The sequence below is a fragment of the Trachypithecus francoisi genome, unplaced genomic scaffold (assembly GCF_009764315.1).
Source record: "Trachypithecus francoisi isolate TF-2019V2 unplaced genomic scaffold, Tfra_2.0 Lachesis_group2, whole genome shotgun sequence".
Lineage (NCBI taxonomy): Eukaryota > Metazoa > Chordata > Mammalia > Primates > Cercopithecidae > Trachypithecus > Trachypithecus francoisi.
The window spans coordinates 100,090,359-100,104,121 of NW_022681465.1; the positions used below are offsets into that span (position 1 = coordinate 100,090,359).

The 13,763-nt window shown below is 45.3% G+C and overlaps 1 protein-coding gene across 1 annotated transcript in view; it reads left to right on the top strand.

Annotated features, from left to right (window-relative positions):
* The first annotated feature begins 743 nt into the window (after nt 1-743).
* Nucleotides 744-13,763, top strand: part of PIK3R1 (phosphoinositide-3-kinase regulatory subunit 1) — an 84,431-nt gene continuing 71,411 nt past the window's right edge. Inside the window, exons 1-2 of the mRNA XM_033179750.1 lie at nt 744-879; nt 11,726-12,445. Coding sequence (XP_033035641.1) covers nt 12,112-12,445 — 334 coding nt within the window. The 5' untranslated portion in view covers nt 744-879; nt 11,726-12,111. The remainder of the gene's footprint in view (nt 880-11,725; nt 12,446-13,763) is intronic.

Consider the following 13,763-nt stretch of genomic DNA (forward strand, 5'->3'; position numbering starts at 1 on the left):
CTCGTGGGTCCGCCTGGCTCCCGGAGGTGGCGGTGCCAGGCTGCCGGAGTTAGCCAGCGGCAGGCTGCGGGCGCCCGTCCCTCCGGTTCACCCTTTCACCCCTCCTTCACCCGCGGAGGGCCAAGCGGGTGGCGCGGGTTTTCCGCCCACTGGGGAGGCTGTGCTGGCGAGGCCAGGAATTGCAAGGCCTCCCCGCTTTGGCGAGCTCCGGAATCCGAGTTCTCCCCACCCCAGCCACTCTGCTGGGGCGCTAGGGGCTCGAAAAAGCCTGGGGTTGGCTGCAAGACACTCGGATTAGAGACGCAGCCAGCCTCCGGGGAGGTCTGAACTTGTCTTCGACCTCCCCGAACCCCTCCGCCTCTGCGCTGGGAGACGCCCAGCAGCCGGGCCGACCCGGGACGCGCAGAGCCAGAGCACTCCGCAGCAGAGGCAGCGCGCAGCACCGCTGTCCGGGGCATCCCCGTGGCTGGGGGCGGAAGGCGAGGGCGGTGGCAGGAAAGGTCCGCCAGGCCGGAGCTCGCTCCCCCACAGCCGGCCGCCGGCTGGGAGGCCAGAGCTGTGCGGGCGGAAAGGGGCGGAGCCGCGGGCTCTGGTTGGTGTGGGCTCGGGGGCGGGGCGCGCGGGGCCGGGCCGGAGGCGGGGCCGGCGCCGGGCGCTGGAGCTGCCGGCGCACGGAGAGGAGTCGCTAGCAGCTGGAGCGGAGTTGGAGGAAGCAGCGGCCGCGGCGGCGGCGGCAGGCTAGCGGTCGGAGACGGCGAGCACAGATCGGGCACGGCCGGCGGGTCGCAGCTGGGCTGGAGGCGCGTCGGAACCGAGCGGGCAGGAGGCCGCCGCTGCAGCGCGGGCCCCGCAGAGGAAGGAAGCCGGCGGGCGGGGGAGGTAGGCAGCGGTGGCCCCGGGTGTGTGTGCTCGGGCGGGGGAGGCGGTGCATGTGTGCGCGGCTGCCGCGGCTCTCTTCCTGTCACTGGCAGCCGCTTCTCCTTCTGCAGAGCCCCGCCGCGGGGAAGCGGGCCGGCCACCGGCCCTCCCCGCCTCCGGCATCTCCTGGCCACCGGACAGCACTCCCCCTTCTCGCTGCCGGCGTCCTGCGAGATCCCGGCCATCCTGGCTCCCGTTTCCCCTGTCCTCCTGTGAGCTGGTCCTGCACGCCGCCGGTCGCATTTGCCCCCGGAGTTGCCGGCGAGCTTGGGCTTCTCCCCACCCTCCATCATCGCACACTTCCGAGGGTCCCCGCTGTAGCCTTGCTGCAGTTTTCCGCGGCCCCTCACCGGAGGAGAGCGCCCTGGCCGCTGCTTTCGTGTTGCGGGAAGGAGCGCTCCCTTCGCCCGTGGTCCTCCAGCTGCAGCCAGGGTCGCTGCCCGGGCCCTTCCCGGGGCGGGAGAGGCGGCGGTGGTCCGCAGAGCTCGTCCCCTAACCCCCGCCTTCCGAAGTTTGCCGCCCTCCTCTTCCGGGATGGGGGAAGTGCGCCTCGGGGCGGTTGGTCGCTGGGGCCCTAACTCGGCGTCTAGTGCCAGCCAAGCTTGGGCAGGTTGTTGGAGGTATATTTAGTGGGGTCCTGGAACAGCCCGGAAATCCAGCTTTTTGGAACATGGGGCGAGACGGGAGGGACCTGCCCAGCAATATGGAGCCGGCTGGGGAAAGCCAGGGAGCGTGCAACCCGGAGCTAAAATATCGTGGGCAATTCTCTGGAAACCACAGCTCTAACACTAGTGAACTCTAACCACAGCTCTAACCTAAGCTCAGAAATTGCCCCTCAGATCACAAGACAAAGAGAACAGAAAACCTGTGGCCAGGCACTCCTGTGCAGAAATACACTTTGGGAACCAGAATTGGAGCCTGAACTGCAAGGGTATACGCAGAATGGCTGTTACATGTTGAATGCAGAATGTGTGTCAACTGGATTTGGGGGAATTCTTCTGTTTCCCGGGGCGCTATTAATACCGGAAAGGTCTCACTTCCACCGTTAATCCCTTGAGCTACAGCGCTGTTGGTGTCCGAGTGTGAGTCTGCTCTTTATTTGGGGGCTTCATCATTTTAGGGTTTTTTTTTTTTTTTCCTGTTCTTTTCCTCTTTGTCAGCCAGTGCGAAATACCAGTGGATAAAGCAGTTCCGGGTTTTGAATGCAACATAAGATTGTCATTTTGGTGTGATGAGGCTCAAGTTTTAGTAATCAGGCGGGATAGTCACAGAGCTTATTGGTCAAGGCTTGATGTAGAGTTATATTTTAATACTTCATTAGTTCTGTTACGTTTTGGCAACCTTAAAGATGGTTAGATATTAGGTAGGAAGGGTTGGAATAGGCAGATAGGTTAATTTCTTAAGCGGGCTAGTAAAGTATTAGATCACCACAGTTTGAATTACTAGGTATTTGGTGACTTCTGCACAGGAGAAGGCCACAGGTATCTTTTAACATTGAAAAAGGAAGAAAAAACAACTCACTAGCTATAACTTTTTGACAGATTACACTGTTCTTGAAAAACAGTTTAGAAGCAAGCAGATAATAGTTTTCTTAGGTGCAAAAGTTGAGTAAACTTTGGGAAGCAAATGTTTCTGACCAGTATAAAGAAAATAAGAGTAATGTGGTGTGTGTGCGCGCGCGCGCGCGGCTAAAGTTTGGGAAGAAATATTGGTTCAGAGTAAAGGTTTAAGTTGGAAAGGCCAGTGGAGGAGGCTCCCTGCCTTGCAGAACTGCTGGGCAATGTCACTGCTTGCCTCTTCAGCTTTTATATGCAGGTCATACTGCTTTTTCCAGAGAAGTGTATATAGATTTTTATGATTGGAAGAAAGTTCAATGTATCTGATACTGGCTTGCAAAGTGTAATGTGCATTTACTTTTAACTTTCATCTTGACTTGGGACCTGTTCTTAGTTGCATAACAGAACTCTGCAGTGTACACACTACTATCTGATGTTTTATCTGCTTTTTTAAATCTGCTTTTTAAAAATGATATCAGTAAGTCTTTTCGTATCCATGATGCTGTATAGTCAGTGTAAAAAGCATTTTATTTCCCACGTATTAAATGTTTTTTCTTTAGCGATTTCTTGAGTTTAAATGTACTAAGCGCAGGAAATCCTCACAGAATAAAGTTGGTTTTGGGAAACAGAAGTGGAACAATAAGTCATAGGAATACATATTTTGATTATCGATAGTGATGATGGTGATATGCGTTTATCTTCTGGTAATATCAGTTTCACCTAAAATGATTTTTGAAGGACTTTGAATTGTAAATGCAAACCTACTCAAACTAACCAAAATTTTGTACCATTAAAAGTGTTGGCCGTTTCTTTACATTTTTCCATGAATGTCATGTAATTTTTAGGTTGATATGTTGATTGAAATTTCCTTTTTTCTCTTAGGTCATTCAGGGGAGTATTGTAAAAAGGCATCCAGTCTGAAAGACTGTTCACATGATCATTAAAATAGGAACAATTCTAGTTCAGCTTTTATTGTGTTTGCATTTTGTGATTTGCAAAATGCTTGTTTTTTTTTTTTTTTTTTTTTTTTTTGAGACGGAGTCTCGCTCTGCCCCGCCCAGGCTGGAGTGCAGTGGCCGGGTCTCAGCTCACTGCAAGCTCCGCCTCCTGGGTTTACGCCATTCTCCTGCCTCAGCCTCCCAAGCAGCTGGGACTACAGGCGCCCGCCACGTCGCCCGGCTAGTTTTTTGTATTTTTTAGTAGAGACGGGGTTTCACCATGTTAGCCAGGATGGTCTCGATCTCCTGACCTCGTGATCCGCCCGTCTCGGCCTCCCAAAGTGCTGGGATTACAGGCTTGAGCCACCGCGCCCGGCCGGTGCAAAATGCTTGTTTTATTGAATAAAGAGATGGTGAATGAGCAGGCTGAAAAAATGATTTTCATGCTCAAGTAGAATATAGCCAATTGAGATAATGTTTGTGTTGGGTTTTAGAATTCTCTCACGTCAAGGCATACACAATGCAGATGATATTGTATGTTTCATATGGGCTTCTCCAGCTCTCCCTCTTGCAGGGCACAGGGTTTGCAAGTGAAGGCAAGAGAATGAAGCATTTTAATGAAGTACTGGAAGCCTAGAAAGTTAGTTATCAGTGGAAGGAATTATCAAGTTAGTTTTTACTTTAGAAAGCAGAATATAAATTATATCACAGCTTTTTATCAAAAACCTAGGTTGTAATTAATTTTCCAAGTATTCATATCATTTACTGCATTTTCCCATGCCTCCTTTACATACACCCTAATGTGATTACTTGCCATGATTCTGCCAATACTTGTATGGAGTTACTTGCCTAAAAGAGTGGCAATTAATGACCATTTCATGTACATTAGGCCACATGAGCTGAAAAAGTAGACTATATAATTACTTATAAACTTGTCTGTTTGGCATTTATTTAGGTGTTAGGTGTTTGTTTATTTGAAAGACTGGAGTGATTGTAGTATAGCATTACTAGAAAAAAAAGTCTACTGTAGAAACATTTTTGGAGATTTTATTCTGCTCACATTGTTTTCCTTAAAGTAAATCAAATACATATCCACAGGCACCTGTAGTCAAAATAGTTGTCAGGTTAATGATCATCTAACAGAGTATTGAAGTCACAGGAGTCTGGCCAAAGTGTGAGGAGACTCCACCAGTGAGTGCAGTGAGCTAATAAAGCCAAGGCATCTGGGCCAGCCATTCCTTGCCTGTTGTCTTCCTCCCTGGATGTCCCAGTGTCCCAGCCTGGGGTTCTGCCCCAGGATCAAGGGCTGTACCATGAGCTACTTATCTCTACATCCCGGAGATGCGCACACATGGGCACATCCCTTCGCCTCTCCCAGGCCTCCTTTGTCCTGACCTCTGCAGAGCCGTCCTCTACCCCAGGTAAGGAGAGAGCTACATGGGCAAAGTCCACACTTAGCCTTTATCTATTTACTCCAAAAGGGGTTTAAGAAAGCAGGGAGTTTTATTTTAGTTAGATTCAGGATTCATTTAGAACTGTTTGCGAGTTAAGAGGCAATGCAGAAGAAAATTCCTCACAAATGTTTGTTCCTCTGTTAAATCTGAATTGTATAAATGACAGTAGGTGACATTCAATACTAATAGAAATAACAGTAATATCATAGTTGCAGTTTACTAGCTATGTAACTTTAGGCAAAGTATTTAACTTTTATCTGCTTGTTTTCTCATCTGTAAAATGGAGATAATAGTTGTACTTAGAGTGGTTGTAATGATTAAATGAGTTGATATATGTACAACTCTGAGAACTCTGTGCCTGGCACATAGTAAGTACTATGTTGGCATTAATTATCCTAAACTCCTATTATCAAGTATGGAGCTAAGTGCCTTATATATGTCATTTTGTCAATCCTCATAGTGACTCTGTGAGGTGTAGGTTTGCTTATATCTGTCTCACAGATGATAAAACTGTGCCACAGAGAGGTTTAAGTAACTTTCCTGAGGTTACATATTTAGGTACTGATTGGGGCAGCTGCTTGAATCTGAAGCTCAGTGTTCACACTAACCTTGCCAAGAAGTTTACAGAATAGCATCTTTTTTTTTCAGAAGAAGTGAGACTTAAAATCATCCCCTTCAGTCTTCTCATTCCTGCCCCCTCAGGTCCTCTCTGTTGTGAGGATGCAGAGAACCGGAATGGTCAGCCTCATGGCCTTTTCTGGGTGATAGGATCTGTCCCTCAGGTCCCAGAAGCTACGTCACCCTTTCTCCCAGCCTCCGCGTAATGGTTACTGCGTGCCTAAGCGTTGCCATCACCTGGGCCAGGGTCATTCCTCTGTGTCTCCTGCAGTGCCTTCCCATCATGTTGGCTGCTTTCTGAAGAGCCCTGTCTCCTTGTTGTGTTACCTGGGCTTGTGCTACCGGTTCTCCTCTCCCTTGCCCCATAAACCCAACACCAAAAGGGCTTGTAGGTGAGAATTACAGCCTATACACCCTATTTACCCACACCACACACCCACCCCTGAGCATGGCAGCATGCAACACATTCTGTTTAGTTGGTTGGTTTGGAAATGAATTTGATGTCTATTATTTGGGGTTAATCTGAGCCCATTATTTTCATTTTATTTTAATTGATATAAAATCCACATACCATAAAATTCACCCAAGTTCATCATTTCAAATTGAAGGCAATTTATTATGTTTTCTAGGTGCTATGGGTTGAATGTGTCCTCCAAAATTTACATGTTGGAAATGTAATCCCTAATGCAATAGTGTTGGGAGGTGGGGCCTAATAGGAGGCTGTGCTCTCATGAATGGACTAATGTCATTATGGCAAGAGTAGCTTAGTTATCTTGGGAATGGGCTTGTTATAAACTCAAGTTTGGCCCTATCTTGCTGTCTTGCCCTTGCAAGAGGAGGGAGGATGAAGGCCTTCACCAGATGCCAGTGCTGTGCTCTTGGACTTTCCAGCCTCCAGAACCAAATATACTTCTGTTGCTTATAAATTATCCAGTCTCAGGAATTCCATTATAACAACACAAAATGGACTAGGATATTTTAATTTTCTTCAGCTTGATTTTCATGATTTCTGGGACACCATGATTTGGAAGGTAAAACATTTTTAAATAATGATTTTTTAAAAGACTATGAATTTAGGTGAGGAACTTGACCTAGACTCTGAGCTAGCACACTGGTGTTAAAAAGACAGAATGTAGAGAGATATGGGCTGTGGGCCCAGGAATCCTTCCATACCCTCCTGCCTTGGTTGAAGACCCATTTTGCTCTGCCATCCAATGCCGAACTGCTAATTTCATTGGGAGATACAATCACATGACTTGGATATATTCTTGATCAATTTAATGTGATTTAGAAATATCCTGTATTCCTGCCTCTCCATCACGTTTTCCAAATTCTTGTCATTTCTAAAGGGGGAGTGGAGTAACTCAACAAAGTCAGAGAGGGCTTTTTTGTTTGACTCTTTGCCAAAATGCCTATAGGTTAGAGGGTTACACACAAAATCTACTTTACAGCAGTTGTACATTAAGTAGCTTTGGATTGCTACTTGTCAAACATCAGAAACAATTTTATTTTGGGGAATAGAAAGAATTGCTCTCTATCTTAGCAGGGACATAAAATATGCTTCTGATTAATGGGATTGCAGGCAGTCATTAGAAGGATTGAAAGACTGGAGAAAAATTCCTTAAACAAAATTTTGAACTGTTGCATATGATATTGTATAAGAGTAAGTTAGTTTACTTGTTCGTAGGATTCCTTTATACCCTTTGTTACAATAACTTATGCATGCACTAGCTTGGAGCCTGTATCAAAAAACTGCCTTGGTTATTTGAAAATATTACATTGTAGATAATGTTATCTACATATAAAAAACCTTTGCTATGTGAATAATCATGTCACAACTGGGTGAAAATCGTTCAGTGGGCAGGTATATGTAGCGAAAGAGAATGGAGGTATAATAGAGTGAATCTGAGGAAAAATCCTGTTGATCTGGATAGTTTAGGCTCCAGGTCCATCTCGGTGCGGGGGATTGGTTACACAGGTATTGCCAAATACCTCAAGCTGCTGGGTGCAGTACTGTGAAGAATTTGAGGATGAGAGAAAAGAGGGACTTCCCAGTCCTCTAAATGTAACAGTCCTTGTGGCAGTGCCATATCCCCCCAAGTAGGAGCGGAGTTGTTGGGAATTGTTCAGTGGAGGGGCCTGGGATAGTGGCAGGAGGCAGAGGTGCTAAGAAGGATACAGGTGGCAGAAGCTAAGCTCATAGAGCAGAAATAGGCAGGATTCCAGAAGTGGGCAGCCTTCCAGAAGTGGTGTGCCCAGTATTCTCTTATTCACTAGTTTATGGACTTCTTTGGCAGGGACACATTTTAATGAAGTCTCTTTGGAAGAAAATTTGCATGGCTGAGATGCTGGGTTTTGGAGTTGATGGAACTGCTGCCGAGTTAAAATAGCTTTTTTGTGTGTGCAGGTCGTGTGAAAGAGCCACATACACTATCAGTGAAGCCGCTGTCTGAGACAGTTGAAGAGGCACACAGACAGTTAAGGTTAATTGGAGTGATCAGCCTGTGTAGGCCAGGAATCTGCATCATTGACACCAAAGCAAGTTGAGTTCAGGCAGTAGATGCTAGAGGTGTTAAAAATGGGACTTACGGAGTCAGACTGCCTGGATCTGAATTCTAGTTCCTCTTCACAATTGCTGAGTATTATCATGACAGAGATACTCTCTGTCCTATGTTAAGTGAGACTACTGATAGTACCTGTTTTTATATAGTTATCTACACACATACACACACACACACACACACATATGACTATATCTATATAGTCAGCATCATCATATCATCTAATACTAATTGGGAGCTATATGTGTACAAACTCAATCATCATCATCATCACCCAATGCTTAACTGGAGCTTTATGTGTATTAACCCATTCAATCCTCAAGAATGACAGACATCAAAATGGACATGGCAGTCAGGAGAAAGTGTACAACGTGCAAAAGAGTAGGGGTGGCTGCCTTCTCTATCTAGCTAAGGGCTCTCTACACCTTATCACCTTTTGGTCCTGTCCCCACCCCAATGACTTGTCTGCTCTTTTTTTTTTTTTTTTTTTTTTTGAGACGGAGTTTCGCTCTGTCACCCAGGCTGGAGTGCTGTGGCCGGATCTCAGCTCACTGCAAGCTCCGCCTCCTGGGTTCATGCCATTCTCCTGCCTCAGCCTCCCGGGTAGCTGGGACTACAGGCACCGCCACATCGTCCGGCTAGTTTTTTTTGTATTTTTTAGTAGAGACGGGGTTTCACCGTGTTAGCCAGGATGGTCTCGATCTCCTGACCTTGTGATCCACCCATCTCGGCCTCCCAAAGTGCTGGGATTACAGGCTTGAGCCACCGCGCCCGGCCTTTTTTTTTTTTTTTTTTTTTTTTTTAAAAAAACGTTGCCCTCAGACCACTTAACTGACACTGACTAATGGCTGGCCTTGAATTAATGTCTGCATCAATGGATGGATGCCCTGTTTGTATCCGTCTTCCTGGCCTTGCTTTGGGATCTCAGAAGACAGAAATGGTGTGTTCCATTTAGCATCCTAGAGTCATAGAAGATTTGTGGTTCTTTTTATCAGATGAGGACCCAGAGTTCTGCACAGGGTTCTTCTTACACACAAAGTAAGGTTCTTCTTACAGGTGGCAAGGGAGAGAGTTTGTAGAGACCTCTAGTTCTCTGTCACTTCTGACAGGGATTGCCTCTCTAGTGTCTAGCCTCTAAAAAGTCATCATGTTCCTTAGGTTTTTATTTCCCTTTGCACAAATTTAGCATCAGGCAGAGTCAAGCACAGCTTTTAGATTTGTAAAACCTTGACAAGACTTGGAGCCTTTTCTTAATACAGAGCCCCCTGTCAAGGAACAGCTTCAGAGGTAAGCTGTGAGCAGGGGCTTGCTTGATGGTTCCTGGGGGATTGAAGATGGGGGAGAGTTTGTTCATTATACTTCCCATTCTATTAGGAATGCCACCAAACTGGCCCACTGGGTGGCTGGAATAAAGGAAGTGTGAGGAAGCAGCTGGCATAAAGATCTACCCAGTCTACTGGTTGAGGATTTTTTTTTTTCCCCTAAAAGACATACATTGCCAGGAAAAGCTAACAAAAATTTCAAGGCAGATTTGGAGGAATTAAATTATTCTTAGGCATATTGCCTGGTTTCTAAGCATTTAGGGATATGTAAATGTTCGTGTTCTTTAGAGGTCTATGTCTCTTTTGTACAGAGTACATTAGTACTAAAAATGAGATTTGCTAGTTCTACATTTTCATGTGAATTTATGCAGTGAATATTCAATTTGATTCTGGATCTTTTGAAAGGAAAGGCTTTCTTTAAACAAATAATATGGCTTATTTTTCTGATATGGTCTACTGGTTGCTTTAATTCTTTTCTCCGACAACTGAAATGCAAAGTAGAGTACTGTCCCCAATTAATATTCTTGTTCCACAAAGACTTCCAGTGTTTGTTTTTGCTTCTTTTAATATGTAACTCTCCTAAGTGTGTTACTGTATTACAGCTAAGAGGCTTTAACCATGTAAAGTTGAATACTTTACACTTCTGAATGCCAACATAACAATTAATCTGTGATTAGAGTTTGCTTCTTAAGATGCCTCCACTGACGAGTGCCTATAATATTAAACTTCTAAAGTGTTCCACTCTTTAAAACTTATAAAAGCTCTCTTTGATATAGCCCACTGAAATTGTGTGGCTATGGTTTTTATTGCTTTATTGTGCAGCCAGCTTAACTGAAACCTTTGGGTGGCTTTTACTCTTTATAATAAAGATAACATTGAGAAATGCCTGGAGTACAAAGTGTACATGTGTACATGCCGTTCTCAGCCATCTACTCTGACTTAGTAACTCTCTAATTCCCTTGCCTCCACTATGTTTAAGAACAAAAAAGAAAAACACTTCCATTTCCCATTTCCTCCATCAAGCTCTCTTTAGAGAGTGATCTGCAGCAGCCATTGCTACTTCCTCTCTGATATTTTTGAACTCCTTAAGACGTTCTTACTGTCCTCACTACTGGACTGGAATCTGCGTGATGATTCCATCATGGGCGAAGCCCCAAATTATCTCGCCTTGACTCAGTCTCTCCTGTCTGGATGCCTTTGTAGGATTTAGTCTTAGGGATCACATTTTCCTATGTGAACTCTTCTTCCTTGTTTTTGGGACGTTGTCTCTAAACCTTGACTTTCCCTCCTCAGTTACATACATTGAACTTCACTATTTGGCCCTTGGATCATTTTTTTTTTTTTTTAACTTTTAATTTGTCCTTGTGATCGCTTCCATTCCATTGAGTTCAGCCTTGCCTAATTTTGGCTGATTGCCAAATCCCTAGTGTGTTTCCTCTTCTGAATCACAGACCAGGGTTTTATCAGCCACTAGCACACTTGCACGGGGGTGCCCAGAATCACCGTCAGCACATCAGGTCACCTGGCTTCTCTTTGCCTGATAGTGCTACAAACTCTCATTCATGCAGGATCAGGCATCCTTTGCTCCTCTCGTTCTCGCCCTACATTTAAGCATTTGCCACATCCCACATGTTCTTTCTCTGCAGTGTTTATTTCACTCCTCCCCTTTCCACACCTGCTGCCACCTCGGTTTGTGTCCTCACTGCCTCTTGGCCAGACCTCTGCAACATACCTTTCTCACACATTGTGGTTAGACTGATATTCCTCAAGTGCAGCTCTGATCCTATTGCTCACTTTTCACCAAGCCCTGTCAGTGTTCCACATGGTGGACTGAATCACTCACAAACTCAGCATGGGCATGCGTGATGTCCTACAGCCCCTACCTAAATCCCTAACCCCAATGCCACTGCTCCCTCTTTGGCTTCAGACTGCCTGTTCTAGCTCTTCTCAGAATATGACATTTTCTTAGTAACTTCTGTAACTAACATCCCACCACACATTCCGTTCTGTCTTCAGATTCCTGCAGTTAGTGTGCTTTCTCCCTCATTTGAACCCTGTAATGTTTAGTTTCTGCCTCTCTTATGACATGTACTAGTGTTGCGGCTCTTTGTGTACTAGTCTTATCACTGAGACATTGCCTCATGCCGACACTCCTCCCCTCTGCCCCCGCCCAGTGTTCTTAGAAGGCAGGGACTGCCTTACTAATCTTTGTTGTGTATATTGTGTCAAGCAATAGCACACTGGCCTGTGTCTGTCTGCCAAATCGATTAAGTACTTGTTGAATGGAAGTAGAAATTCCAATTAATACAGATGGCAAAGTGTGGTGTTCATTCTTAAGTCTCGTTTTTTCATTCCTAGGTGAAGCTCGTGTGTGGAGTGCCATGGTACAATCAGACGACAGATGGACAGTGTGACAAAAGTGTCAGAAAGGATTGGGCCTCGCTGTGAGAGTCAGCCTGGATTCAAAGTGTTGACAAGTTGCTGAAAAGGAAGCCAGTGGGAGGACTGTGGCACGCAGAGGAAGTGGAGCCCTGTCTTCGGTCACACCATTGATGGAGGACAGATGGACAGCCGTATGGCCAGTCACCTCTCCTCTTAAACCTTTGGAGAGTGGTCCTTTGTCCTCTACTGGACACATAATAGGAATTCTAACACACTGTCTGAATTCACTTTTCATAAAAACGTAAAATCAGACTGCTTTGTACAGCCAGGCTCAACTGTTGCATGGTAGCAGATTTGCAAACATGAGTGCTGAGGGGTACCAGTACAGAGCGTTGTATGATTATAAAAAAGAAAGAGAAGAAGATATTGACTTGCACTTGGGTGACATATTGACTGTGAATAAAGGGTCCTTAGTAGCTCTTGGATTCAGTGATGGACAGGAAGCCAGGCCTGAAGAAATTGGCTGGTTAAATGGCTATAATGAAACCACAGGGGAAAGGGGGGACTTTCCGGGAACTTATGTAGAATATATTGGAAGGAAAAAAATCTCGCCTCCCACGCCAAAGCCCCGGCCGCCTCGGCCTCTTCCTATTGCACCAGGTTCTTCAAAAACTGAAGCAGATGTTGAACAACAAGGTCAGTATTGATAAGTGATTGCTTAATGACTCCCTTTCTTTTTCTTTTTAAGGAAAAGTCTTAAGTTTGGGTTGAGTTATTACGTTCTGGGCAGAAGTTATCTTGGCAAGTGCACCTGAATTGATGTGTGGTGCAAAAAAGCTTGGTCAGTCATTACACAACTAGAAATTTGTGTTTTTTTTTTTTTTTTTTTGAGACGGAGTCTCGCAGTCGCCCAGGCTGGAGTGCAGTGGCCGGATCTCAGCTCACTGCAAGCTCCGCCTCCCGGGTTTACGCCATTCTCCTGCCTCAGCCTCCCGAGTAGCTGGGACTACAGGCGCCTGCCAACTCGCCCGGCTAGTTTTTTTTCTATTTTTTAGTAGAGACGGGGTTTCGCCGTGTTAGCCAGGATGGTCTCGATCTCCTGACCTCGCGATCCACCCGTCTCGGCCTCCCAAAGTGCTGGGATTACAGGCTTGAGCCACCGCGCCCGGCGAAATTTGTGTTTTTGACACCCAAAGGAAATTCTCATTAGAGCATTTTAGAATTCAGATTTTCAGATTAAGAGTGGTCAAGGGGTATAATGCAAATATTCCAAAATCCAGAACAACATGATATCTACAACACTTCTGGTTCAAGGCATTTCAGATAAGGAATACTCAACCTGTGTATATCTAATAATAATTTTGGGAAAGTGGAGGGTAAGTCTAATATAAGTATGTTTAACATAGTTTGTATGGAAAAATGTAGAGAGTAATAAAATGACCACAGAACTCAGGTGAGAAGAAACCATTGTTTTTATAACCCGGTATCTACCTCTTGGTTTCCTCTCCAGGATCACTGTGGCCAAAGCTGAAACCCAATCCTATAGTTAGTATAAAAGTAAAGGGATTTCACTTCCTTTGTGGGTAGTGTCATTTGTAGCATTAATGCCTATAGTCTGGTTCACCTTCATGAGGGGAAAAAGCATTCACTGAATACTTTTCTTAAATGGAAACCACCTTCATTCAAAAACCACTTATTGCTTATTGGAGATGGTCCATACTTGCGCTTCGGGCACAACTGTGTCTTTAAGGTTTATCTTCTGTTTGGTTTCACACAGAGACAAGCCTTATGCTCAGCTTTAGTGTTATCAGCTTTGTCAAATACCGGTTTCCTCACTAGTAAATCACATGCATTTTTCTTTTTTCTCTTGTAGTCTTTTTTGTTAGGATCTAAGAAGGGAATGGGAAGGAATGTTTAAGATGGGTGAGCCTAACTGCAGTAGTTATATATTGAGGAGACCTGACTGGCATCACAGGATATTTCTGGAAGAGATTCTGGTACCATTAGTAAGCTG